General features: G+C 38.6%; 1 protein-coding gene across 5 annotated transcripts in view; it reads left to right on the top strand.

The window, feature by feature from the left end:
* CEMIP2 (cell migration inducing hyaluronidase 2) overlaps positions 1 to 2,135 on the top strand; it is a 75,957-nt gene extending 73,822 nt beyond the window's left edge. For all 5 annotated transcript variants that reach the window (XM_045840237.1, XM_045840236.1, XM_045840238.1 and 2 more), the window contains exon 24: positions 130 to 2,135. In XM_045840237.1, coding sequence (XP_045696193.1) covers positions 130 to 326 — 197 coding nt within the window. In that variant the 3' untranslated portion in view covers positions 327 to 2,135. The remainder of the gene's footprint in view (positions 1 to 129) is intronic.
* The last annotated feature ends 11,247 nt before the right edge of the window (positions 2,136 to 13,382 follow it).

The following is a 13,382-nucleotide window of genomic DNA, read 5'->3' as shown; positions in this document are numbered from 1 at the left end:
TTAAGGAAGTATAGTTTTTTTGTGTTTTGTTTTATAGCCAGCCAACTTTGTTTTGCTCACCTCTGACATTATCTTCCCTAAAACTAGGAAATGTACAAATTGAACTTTTTTTTCTTTATTTTTTTTTAGGGAGTACCATATTTTTGGGCTTCAGTGGAAACTCTAAACCATCATGGACTAAGCTATTTACCAGTCCTGCTGGACAGGGCCTTGGACTGCTGGAACAATTCATACCTTTGCAGCTGGAGGAGTATGGTTGTCACAGAGTCGGCGCTGTCCACAGGAGAGACCTGGAGCTGTTAAAGCAAATTTCAAAAGCACATTAGAGACTAACTGTAACTTAAGTGCTGGGGGAAAAATGTGAACTAACTTATTTAATTTATGGCATTTTAAAATGACACTGTTAACCCAATGGAACCATTTTCCTGTTTGATACAGAAAGGGGAGAAAAGAGTTTAAAGTGATTCCTTGAATACCAGCTCATGCACCTTCTAGTTGTACAAAATGTTAAGGAATTTATTTGTATTTTCTAGGCTGGTATTTCTCTTATTCCTCACCTTCCACCCCAGTGTTTTGTAGTGACCATAAGCAGTGCTCACCTCTTGTATTATGGGATGTCACATGGGCAGGTGGGGTGGGGGCTTCTGAGAGTCAGCCCGAGTGCCCGAGAGGACCGGCTCTTTGTAGCACCCTGGATACTTGAAGTCTATTGCTCAGTGCGTCATGGACTTTGGGTCAGCAGTTGACTTGGGTGGCTGCATGTTCAGCCATGCTTTGGGCCCTGGTTCTGGGCAGCCTTTGAGGATTTTATATGATATTGAATGGTAGAGATTTAATTGGCAACTCAGGCCCAGCTCATGCCCTTTTTTGCCTGGACATGTGCTATTTTTATTCATTTGTATGTTGACTCCTTCCAAGCATTCAACTTTCCAACAGGAAGTACATTAGGACAAAAGGGCTTTTAGGGATCAGACATCCCTTTGGTCTGTGACCATTGGGCAAAAATTTGACCTACACCAAGGTCTGAGGTTATCGGGACCGTTTTTGCAGCTTTAATCCTTAACCTGTTTTGACTGTATATTTGTGTTTAAAATGCAGAGCTGAGCTGAATATTTAACCTTTTTTTTTCTTTTTTAAAAGAAGCAGGCCATTTTCCTGAACAGTAAACTCATCATTTCAACTTGCACAAAGGAAGTCTGTTCTTAGAGTTGCTCCTGCATCCAGGTTTTTTGTAGTTGTTTTTGTGTATAAATTTTTTTAAGCTTTTCTGCTCACCATCCTGCCAAGAAAACTGCAGAAAGCTTAATGATACCCCAAAATATTGCACTAAGGGGGAGAAAAAAGGGAGAGCCTTTTAAGGGTCCTGTTGTAGAGGGAACATTCAGAAATGAATGTCTTCATGGCCTTGGAGAAGTCAGGCACTCTTAATGAACTTGTTAGAGCCAATTTAAAAAGGTGCCATGACGGCCTATTTCCCTTCCACTGAGTGCATGCACCTCCTGTCAGTGAGGGTTGCATGAGGCAAAAGTAGATTGGCTCCTGGCCTGGGACACAACCACACCAAGAGTAAAGAAGCGTCAAAATGCCTTTACCTTTCCCTAAACCCACAATGCATGGACTGTAGTGGAGGAATGGCCACAGTGAGATAGTAGGAAGTGTGTTCAGGCTGACTTTGGCAATGAATACGGACAAAAATTACTTTCGTCTACCAAGAGCTATGGCTGATGGCCTGTCTCTTGTGTCCAGGAGAAACTGCAGAGCAGCTCTGTGACTTATGTTACTTTACAAAATACGCTACCTCAAAGTGCCACCAATAAACCTTTCTAACTGTAAGTGCTCTTCCTAAGGGCACAAATCTTAATCAAATTTTAGGGGTCTTTTTGTTGTTTGTTTTGTATATTGATGAATGAGATCTTACCTTTTAAATATATTATTGGATCATGGTTCCTGAAGGTGATTAGTTTGAATGTGTGTGTGTGTTTTATGACTTAAATATTTTTATGTGTGTTTTTAGAGTTTGGCTCTTTAAAGATTTGGAGAGAATATGTAATACAGTTCTAAGGCACTCAGTTTTTCTGATTTATATGCTAAGTATCAAGTCCTAAGTTAAATAAATAAAAGTATGTGTGCATGTATTTTTTTATATGTGGGTCTGACTATCTATCTAGCAATCAGTCAATTGGTCAATCAATCTATCATTTTTAAATTCCATATTCCAGCCGTAAAGAAGTTACCAGCAGAAATAAGAAAGGGAAAATTGTCCACTAAGCAGATTTTCTAAGACTAAGCTTCAGAAGCATAGGGATTATTCTCTAATGCACAGATACTCAACTTTGGCTGCACACTGAAATCACTTGGGAGCTTTAAAAAATATGGTGGCCAGGGCACCACCCCACCCCACCCCCTCTATTCAAATTTAATTGGTTCCGGGTGCAGCCTGGGCACTGGAGTTCCTTAAAAGCTCTCTGGTGACTCTAACCTGCAGCCAGGTTTAGGAACTGCTGCACTAGGATAATAGGCCCACTGTTTTTGCTTCAGTCTGTAATTTTTTTGTGATAAAAACAAAATTACATTTATCTGTTATTTTTATTTGCAATTCCTATGTTACAGAACTCCTAGCCCTAAACAAAGCATTTTACTATCCTTTTCTTTTAATAGAACTTTTAAATACAGTTTTTAGTCCTTAATTGCCTCAAATTGTTAAATTGGACATCTAAAGTAATATACCCATTTAGGCAACTGGGAGCTGGCAATCTGTTCCATTTCTACTGAGAAAATATATTCAAAGGTAATGTATAAGAATTGGTTGAGCTCCAGAAATGTGGCCGTACACAAATGAGCCAGCTGATGAGAAACACAGGGCCTTCTCATAAGCCAGCAAGTCGGGTTTTAAGTCTGCTGTGAGATTCCTGCCTGTCCACCTGAACCAGCATGCCTTATATTATCTTCAGAGGCTGGAAGAGAGTGCTTGTGAGAAGATGAAAGGCAGACACATGGTCTCACAGAGGATGACTCCAAAGCAACCTCTAAGCTGATGTTTAGACAGGGATAAGATTGGGGGACGGGGAGTATTTATGACTCCTCTGTTCTCTAGTTTCATTAGAGGAGAACGCATCCTCAAGCCATTAAATAGGTTACTTTGCTTTCAGGAGGGGTGGGCAAGGAGGTTGTGGATAGAGGCCTGAATGTTTCAGATAACTAGGTGTTCATTCTTTAAGAGATGAGGTAATGTTTGGATAAGCCCAGTTGAAAGGTTTTCCAGTAAGCAGGAATGCACTTAGTTAATTCAAGTGAGTGTTTTTTTTTGTTTTTGTTTTTTTTTTTTTTTGTTTTTTTTTGCAGTTGCTTCTAGTAGTTAAGTATTTAGATTCCATTGTAACGATGTTTTTCGTTTTCATGTTGCAGCATTAGAGTTTCTCCCCCAGAATTCTCTTTGGGTTTCAGATACTTAGGATATGTTTAATAACGAAAGCACCCCTAGAGGTGATGACTGAATGGGAATAATTGGGTAACAGATTGGTTTTATTACCGTTAGTCTTGCTTAGTCATAGTTCAGTCTGCTAGAAATGCGAGCAGACACTCTGGACTGGATCACATTTTCAACATAAGGTCGGGGAGGAAAAATTAAGGAAAGGCTTCCCCACACCCTTGTTCACAAATGACTAAGTGTTGTTCATATCTTGCTGGGTCACTGGAGTCCTTGAGAAGTGTAGAGGTTTTTTTTTTACCCTAATTTATCTTCAATATAAGAGAGAAGCTGAAAAAAGGATGCTAATCAGGCCCTGGGGTTTTCGGGAAGGGCATTCACACTTTTTTATGTGATAAAATTAGAGAATGACCAAACTATGACTTATACATGAAGAACTGTGTCCCACAGGGCATCCAAAAATATCAGCCATTGCAAGCAGTGAAATGTTATATGTGAAAATATGACAAAGAGGTGAGAGAATAACTTCACAGATTTGTTTTTTAAAATTTCCTAAGATGGACAATGTGACTAGTCTGGATGTGAAAAGCGATAACTAATTTCAAGCCTGTTCTGAGAAAAGCCTAGGGGGTTGCCGAGCTTACCCGTTCAGGCCACACCTGTCCCCGACTCTTCATACCAGTTTTGAGCTCCGAAAGGTTTTTCACATCTTTAACTACAACATGTTGGAAAAAGTCAAAAGAAGAGTAATTTATGATGTGACAACTACGTCCATAAATAGTCACATGGGAAGAGAGGCACACTCATTGGCTCACACACTGACCGACTTCCATGTTGCAATGGTAGATCTGAGTAGTTGCCTCAGAGACTGTATGGCCTGCCTGCGAAGCCCAGAATATTTACTATGTGTTCCTTTACTGAAAAAATTTGCTGACTTGATCTCAGCGAAGGGTATACTGGTGTTCATTGTACTGTTCTTGGAACTTTCCTAGGTTTGAGAATTTTTTAAAATAGAAGGCTAAGGAGAAAACTTGCAGTTTGAATCACCCAAGGTGCTTCTTGAAAATGCAAAATCCCAAGCCTGCCCTGGCCACATAGCTCAGTTGGTTAAGGCATCGTCCCCATATGCCAAGGTTGTGGTTTTGATCCCCAGTCAGGGCGCATACAAGAATCAACCAATGAATGCATGAAGAAGTGGAACAGAATCCCAAGCCACAGCTCAGACTGGAGGATTGGCATCTCTGGGGGTTGAAGCTGGCAATATCATTTTATGAGAAGCTCCGTAAGTGTTTCTTAGGAACAATAAAGTTAGAGAACCCCACAGTGATGAGCCCCTGTTATTTCTTTCCCTCTTCCTTAAATAGAGAACACATCTGAACAAATCTGAGTGTTGGGTTTTTTAAACCCCAGCAGCTGCATTCTCCACTGTTTTCCCCAGAACTCCTTGTGACTAGTGCAGGGCAGGGCTGAGGCACAGCACAGTGTGTGCCTGTTACTGGGGCAGAGGTTTGGAGCCTGCAGTGAAGTCCTCTGTCCATTTTGTCTGAAATCTCACTGCCAGTCTGATTCCATTAGTTACAGCTATACCTACAATGAAATCCCAGCCGTCCTTCGTTTTCTGCAAGTTCTTTTTATTATTCTAAAGAGTGTAAAGGAAAATGTCCATAGAGCCACAATTGGGCTGTGCAGACTAACAAAGACATAGGCTTCTCAGCTTTTAGATGTACCGACTTTAAAGTTTTTATAGTTTTTTGGACCTATGTCCACCTTACTTACTTCACATTTATCAAAGCACTGATTGGTAATTGCAGATATTTTTAAAGGTAGGATAATTTATCCCATACAAGCAGGTTACTTTAGAAGCAAAGCCTTTTAATACATGAACTTTGTGGGAGAGGTGGGAGGTGGTTGGGTGGATTTGGGGGATCATAAAATTGACCTTTGCCAGGAAAGAGGGTGCTGCACTGCCTGGGAGCACCTGACAAGTTTCCTTTGTCCCATCAACTTGTGTTGATCAAAAACACCCAGTTCCTGAGGGAGGAACTCTCCAGTCAGATAGGTTTCTGATGGGGGAGAAGGTGGGGTTTGCAAATCTCAGGAGGCAGGGAGTATCATTAGCTCCCATGTGGAGAGGAGGAGCTCTGATGGAGGCAAGACCAGCCTAAACTTGCCCCTGCTTCTCAAATGTACATGTGAGTGGTCAGAGGATTCGAGACAGTGAGGTAAGTGCTTGGTATAGTCTGCTGCTGTAGGTGTGTGTGGTAGATGCTTTGGTCACCAACCTTAGTTTGATGCCAGCTAAGTCTCTTTACCAGTGGTGTTACTTTTGAGTGGTTTTCTACTGTGGATCCTCAGCTTTCTCATCTATACAATGGGACTACTAATACTTTTATAAAGTTACAAAGGGCATTAAATTAGAATAGTCAGGGTGCCCAAACCAGGCTTGTCATACACAATACCTGAGTGGTTGGTCAAAAAAAAAAATCAGCTTTCCAGACATCTGTGAATTCTAATTTAGTAATTTTTCAAGGGCTAAGGATTGGGAAATATGCATTTTTCAAAACAAACTTCCAAGATAATGCCAGATTTGGGAACCACTGAGATTACCCTGTGAAAGCCCTTGCCCTGCTTTTAACACACTTCCCACACTCAGTTGTTTGTGTCTAGAAAACAGGACCTCGGGCCAGGAGATGCTGGCTTAGGGAGCTGGCTCCAGCATCCCCCTGAGGTTTGCATGTGTGCCCTCAGTAAACCAGCTGTGTGTGCTGGAGCTATGAAATGTGGAAAGGCAACTCTGAAATGAAAACATGTGGCTTCACCCCGTTCTGCAGCTGGTGTGTGCAGTCTTCTGTTCTTCATTCCTGTGAGGGAAAACCTTGGTTCAGCTAATAGTTTATCTCTTCCAATCCCTTTTACCAGAAACTAACACAGAATAAAAACTCATTTCTAATGATCTCTCGGTACTTGAACCACCCACATTTTCACTCTTTCTTATCAAATAGGAAAAATGTTCACATGCAGTGAAATGGTTCAAAGCTGATTTATATGACAAGCTGAAGCTGACTTAGAGGATTTGGAAAATGAGTGCCTTTGGCAACCAACTTTCCCATGTTTCTGCACCCAATTTCTTCCTAGTTATGCCTGCATCCCCTCCTTACAGTGCAGGGTCCACTGCTGCAGCCTTATTACACCAGGAAAGACCACATTCCCAGACCTCGTACCTTTCACTGCCCACCACTGCTCACATATTCCATGTTCCACACTCAGGACCTTTGGCTCTTGCTAAACTAATTCCAAGTCAGGTTGGCCCTCATGTCTGAAACAAATTCCCTCTTAGGTAACCATGCTGTTTTAATATCTGTCTACAGTGTCTATAATGTTACAAGTAATATGTTGCTGGAAGTTTTATTTATCTGATTTGGTTGTTTTTAAAACAATTTTGCCCTCCTGCAAACTCCACCTACATATGGGGCTGATGCCATCCATTACAGAGGAAGTTACACACCTGGAAAATTCACATACTGGATAAGCATTCATTGGGTAACAGAGTCAGTGCCATCTACAGGATATGAGTACTTTTGTTTGAATGGAGTCCCTCCTGATCATCCTCAGGAAGGCTATGGATAAAACTGTGATTTTGCTCCTGAACACTGAAACTAGATAAGTAACCCTACCTGGCTCTGAAACATATAATCCATTTGGATTCCAGATCCAGGGTCTTGGCCACAAGAAAGCGTACTTATCCCAACATCTTCCTGGAAGCTGTGCTCTGTGAGTGCTGGAAAAGCTTTGTTTGCAGTGTCTTGCGTTTCTGTAAATCACCTTTTTTAATAGCTGAAAGGAAGAGATTTGGTAATTATAGCTTTCCTTTGTTGCAGCTTTATATTGAAAACATATGCCAGCCAGGCTAAGTAAGGATCCAAGTGGATAAATGATACATAAACAAGATTAGGAATCACGAGGATTAGGGGCTTCCTGCAGCAGTTTTATCCAGAGGAAGAAAGTCAATTACAAACACATTTTTCTCTGTGTGTGAAGGGGGAGAGAGTTTATTATATCCACGAACTCTACAGGGTGGGGAAAAAGTAAGTTTACAGTTGTTCATAAGGAAAATCACACAATAATTAATAAATAATAAAATAATAAACTTTGCATTTTGTGTACTCAGAACTGTAAAACTACTCCCCCCAACTCTGTACTTTCTGGCTCTTGTTTCCAATTCCTTAAAGTTAGTTAATTTGTTGATTTCAGTTAGAAATTCTTAATTTAATATCTAAAATAATTAGATTAAAATTATTGACAAGTATAATTATTAGATATTTGGAATAGTCAATTTCTAAATAATAAACAATCCCTATATTGCTGCTACATATCTGATTGCAATAACATTTTATTTAATTTTATCTAGTCCTTTATTTTATCTGCTTATGAAAGACAAATAACTAATATGAAGCATAAAGGTAGCCAGTTTGTTGTATGGATGTCATCACTACAACCTTGAATTTAAAGTCTTTATCACTGTGACCTTGATCTTAGTCTTCTACGCTACTGACCTTTAATTTAGTTTTCAACACTCTGACCTTAAATTTAAAGTCTTTGCACTGCAAATCTTTATCGTATTTTTTATATATCATCATTTTTGAAATATGTATAAAAATATGTATTGTGTTGCTTATTAAAAAAGATTCTTCACAATATCAGCATAGTCTAAATTTGTAAATCCTGTATCTGTTTTTGTTTCTCCTTTTTACACTTAACTGTGTGGTGACATAAATTTTATGTTAAAGATAAGTAGGTTTCCCTGAAACATGGATTTTGTTTTGTAATTCTGTAATTGGAAGTTTGAAGCGCAGTCCTCCCAAGTGTCAAAACCTCACATTTTAAACGCAGATTTTCATTCTGATCCTGTTACAAAAATTATCTTGATGAGGGCTGCACAGAGACTATTATACTGGTTTGTGTGATGGTAAAAAGCAACAGTAAAACTCAGGACACTTATTAAAGATGGCAAGGCAGGCTTTATTGAAAGGGGCTATTACAGTGGAGTTTTGTACTAGGACAGACAAAGCTCAACTTGGAGAACAAGGACAAATGGAGACTTATAGCTGAGGAGCAAGGTAGGGGTTGGAGGAGGGCTAATTGCTAGGAGGAAGCACCAGGGTTGGAAGGGTCCTTCCTGCTTGCCAGGATTTTTGCTGACAGCAGATCCAGGGTCATAAAATTCTGAGATTGAGGATGAGGAATTTGATCAGATATCAAAGATGAGTGATATTTCCCCTAACTGACCAACCCAACAGGATTCTTGCTAAAACTAGACTAAATGGGTCAAGGCCAGAGCCCAAGGTCAGGGTCCTCGTCAGAAAGAGGACCCAGAGGAGCCTGATTTATGTTTAGTCAAGGAGAGACTCTGTCCGTGGTAGGTAGAGTTCTGTTTCAAGGGTGAAGTTAAGTTACTATTAAATACCATGGGGAAGCTAGCTATTGAGATGTACACACTTTCTTCGTATGAGTTTCTAAGTTCAGAGAGAGAAAGGGTTTAGCCTTTGTGATTAGACTAGTGTGAATCAAATTGCCTGGAAATGGGCTGTTTATAGTGAATGTTAAGTTTTCAGGTGATGTGTGAAAAAGAACAGGTTATAAAGGGGGAGGAATCCCTGTTATGGAATGTTATGGGCTCTGCCATTCTTTATTGTTTTCCAAAGCCCAAGACTTAAAGTGTGGTTTTTGGGCCATTTCCATCAGAACCATGGGATTTATTGTTAAATTGCAGGTCCATGGTCTCCATTCTAGATGGATTGAATTAGAATCTTTGGTCAATACCCAGCAATCTGCATTTAAATAAGCAGCCTAAGCAGGAGAATGAAACGTGGCACCCAGAAATAGACCACCTGTTACAAAGGTGGTATTACAATCAATGGGAAAAGGATAAACTATTCAATGAATAAAGTAAAAATAATTGCTTTTCCATGTGAAAAAATGCAATTAGATCCCTATTTCATACCATTAAGAAGAATAAACTTCATATGGATTAAATATTTAAGTGTGAGAAGTAGAACTATAAAACTCTAGAGAAAATGTAGAACATAATTGTGACATTTGAATTAAGAGGATATCTTAAGTACATTAAAAAATAATTAAAAACCCCAGAAAATTTCTACTAGGTTACATTTAATTAATTTTGTCTGGCAAAATTTCCATAAACAAACTTGGGTATTTGTAACAAGTATAACTGACAAAGAATTAGTATCAGAAATAAAGATCTCCAAATCACTAAGGAAAACAAAAGCAAACCAAGGGAAAAATGAGAAATTCCAGTTCATGGAATGGGAAACCTGAGAGGCAGGTCTAACTATGTGAGTATTTAGGGGAAATTTAATTTAAAAGTGAGATACCATTTCAACAGTTCATGAATATGTAGAAAAAAAGAAATTTTGGGGTACATTATTGGCTGGAAAGTAAACAGTACAAATGCTATGGACATCAAATTTGTAATATCTAATACCTTTGTATATAATCAACCCTAACTAGATGTATTGCTATGAATTTCTTGCTCTTATGTGCAAGAAAACAGGTGTGGAGATATTTGTTTCTGTGTTTATGTGGGTGAAAAACTGGAAACAACCTTCATCACGGAGGGACCACATAAATACATTACACTGTACTCACACATTGGACTACTATACTTCAGTTAAATTGAATATTGCTTAAGTATCAATACAGATACGACTACAAATGTGATGCTGGGTAGACAAGGTATGAATGGATACATATGAAATAACAACATGATAATTATGAATACAGACCTATTGTTAAAGGTGCATGGTCCAATTTCTTATCTCAGATTTTCTTTCTACTCTTGCTGACCTTGGAGATTTGTCATTCTGTGTTTCGATATCGGAATGTTGAGGTTAAGTAGTCTCCTAAACAGCATCTCATCCAATCTTTTCCTTTATTTTGTTTAAAAAAATCTTTTAAAATGAACTCTTGATTTTAGAATAGTTTAAAATTTATAGAAAAATTGTGAAAATAGTGAAGAAAGTTTCCACATATCCTGTACCTACTTTCCCATATTACTACCATTTTATATTAATTGTACTTTTGCTACAATTAATGAACCAATATTTATATGTTAAATAGCATTTATGTTTTCTTCAGATTACCTTAGTTTTTACCTAGTGTCCTTTACCTGTTCTAGAGCCCCATCTAGGATACTATGTGGATTTATTAGTTATTTATTGGTTTCTTCAGGCTCCTTTAAGGTGCAGCAGTGTCTCAGACTTGCCTTTTTTTTTCTTATAACTTTGACAGTTTTGAGTTATGTTGGTCAGGTATTTTGTAGAACGTTCTTCGCTGGAGCCTATTTAATATTTTTCTCATGATTGGACTGGGTTTGGAGAAGGCGGCCGTGGAGGTAAGTCGCATCCTCATCACATGGTATCAAGAGTACATATTATTAACATAGCATCACCTTTGATGTAATAACCTTGATCACCTAGTAGAGGTGTGTTTGTCAGGTTTCTCACCTGTAAAGTTATTCTCTTTTCTCCCCTTTTTCCATGCTATACTTTTTGGAAAGGAGCCACTATGTGCAGGCCCACTGTAATCTTGTTAAGAGAATCGTAGCTCAGGGAGCTAGAGTAATTTGCCCTAGGTCATGGAGTTCATCATACCTAGCCCAAGGTATGATTTGGGCCACAATAAGAGGATTCATTAATGTATAGTAATTTAATTTTATTTTCAAATTAAACAATATGATTCAATAAATTTTATTTCACATAAATTTTACATTTAATTTGCATGTAAAATTAAGGTTAAGGCAGTTGATTTAGTACATACACAGTCTAGCTTCCCCTCTCCCCAACAATCCTTCTACTCAAAATGTAGAATTATTAGATAATGTTTTTCATATTAACACACCCAGATTTGAGCTAAAAAAGAATGAAGGAAAATTTATACATGTTGGAAACTAGGAAGGGACTATTTCAAGGAGCAGGAGCTAAAGTTCCATAGGGACCAGAAACATATACTGCAACCCAGCCCCTAACACATGCCACCTGGGCAGGAGGTCCCAGGGTCCAGGATTTTCAGAACATGGTCCAGAAGAGGACAAGAAGTGTGTGTCCAGATGGATGTTTCATCTTTTGCTCCCAGGTTCCTTGCCTCTTCAAGATGAGGACTGTGGATGGAGGCCCAGAGAGACCTTCTAAATGCTGGATCACAAACAAGGGACCCAGATCCAAAGACCCGAGAGTACACTCTAAACAGCCACGGGGACCATCCTTGCGAACAAAGAAAGGTGGCTGCAGAGTGAAGCTATGAGGTATGAAAGGAACTGATGGACAACGGATGCAGTAAAACACAGAACACAATTTTTAAAAAGTACTTCCCTTAAAATAACAAACATAACAGTATTTATGTTTGCTTGAAAACAAACTGGAGGTGCAATACTCCATAAAAACTTGAAAGTTATGAGGCAAAAGAATTTACTGTATGATCCTTGTCTTTATCAGTAAAGAGATACAGACTAACTTTGACTTTGCCAATATATGATAAATGTCAGAATATATGCTACCAATAATCAAAATGCATAACTTCCAAACTGGAAGTGAAAGGAAGCTTAAGAATCTATTTAATGAAGGAGAGGAAAAAGAAAAAAAAGAGTAAGAATGAATAACAAAAAAATACAAATATGGTAGAAGTCAATTCAAATATATTGATAATTACAATAATTAGATGCAGAGCACACTCACTTTTCTAATATTGGATACAAAAATTTCTGTTTGAATCAAAAAATAAAATATATAGGAGAGTAGATCTTAATTTTCATAACAAGAAAAAAATTATAACTATGTTTGATGACAGATTGACTAGACTTATTGTGATCATTTTGCAGTACATATTTCAAGTCATTATGTTGTACACATGAAACTAATATAATCTTATATATGTCAATTATACCTCAATAAAAAACATATCTATAAGCTATTTATAGGTAGACACACCTTAAACAAAATAATGTGGAATGCTTGAAAATGACATGAAAAGGAGAGAAAATTATATACTAACCCCAAAAGTTGACATAATAATACTAACATTGCATATTGATAGAATATTATTAAAAGAAAACTAATGGAATATTAAGCAAAACAATGCATTGGAAAAAAGGGAAAACATGCAATGTTAGGAGGTAGCATTAGGAGACAAAGAAGAGAATCCCTTTCAGAAACTGATAGATCAGGAGGCCAAATGAAGGAGCTGGTTATCCTGATGAATATGAAAGTAGGACATACAGACCCGTTCTCCAATTCAAGAACGAGGTTTCAGCCCTCCACTTGCTTTACGAAGTGTGACACATATTCCCCCTTTGTTTCTTAAGGACGTATTTTCAGTTCTCCAAACTCACCACATGTTCTCTCATCTTTGGGCTTCACACATGCTTTTCTGTCCACCCGGATATTTCTCTTCCCCACTGTTTTTCTTGGCTGGTGCATGCCTTCCCCCCACTGCCCTGAGTTTAACTGTCATATCCTCTGGAAAATTGTCCCCATGCCAGGGACTCCCAGAGCATCTCATGCTTCTCCCACAATGGCATGTATAGTTCTGTATGTGTTACTTGCTTGCTACTTCTTTGTCCCGCCCCTGCACAATAAGCACTCGAGGACTTGGGCTGTGTTCTTTTCTCTACTGTGGCATAGTGCCTGGTACAGGATTTGCTTCTTGAAGTAAATAAATCAATGAAGGAATGAAGTATATAAAAATGAAATAAGATCACAGATGGAGGGATTAACTTTACCTAAGGAGATGGCTTCAAAGAGGAGGTGACATTTAAGAAAAAAGCTTGGAGAGTGAATAAGGACAAAGGCTGTTCCAGGTACAGGGAACAGTGTAAACAAATGCCTGGAGGCCAGGGAGAGCACAGCATGGCAAGGAATCTTGAGCAGGCACATTTAGTGTA

Source organism: Phyllostomus hastatus, unplaced genomic scaffold (genome assembly GCF_019186645.2).
Source record: "Phyllostomus hastatus isolate PE091 unplaced genomic scaffold, TTU_PhHast_1.1 phas_contig_34, whole genome shotgun sequence".
In the NCBI taxonomy this organism is placed as follows: Eukaryota; Metazoa; Chordata; class Mammalia; order Chiroptera; family Phyllostomidae; genus Phyllostomus; species Phyllostomus hastatus.
This window is presented reverse-complemented; position numbering and strand designations above follow the sequence as displayed.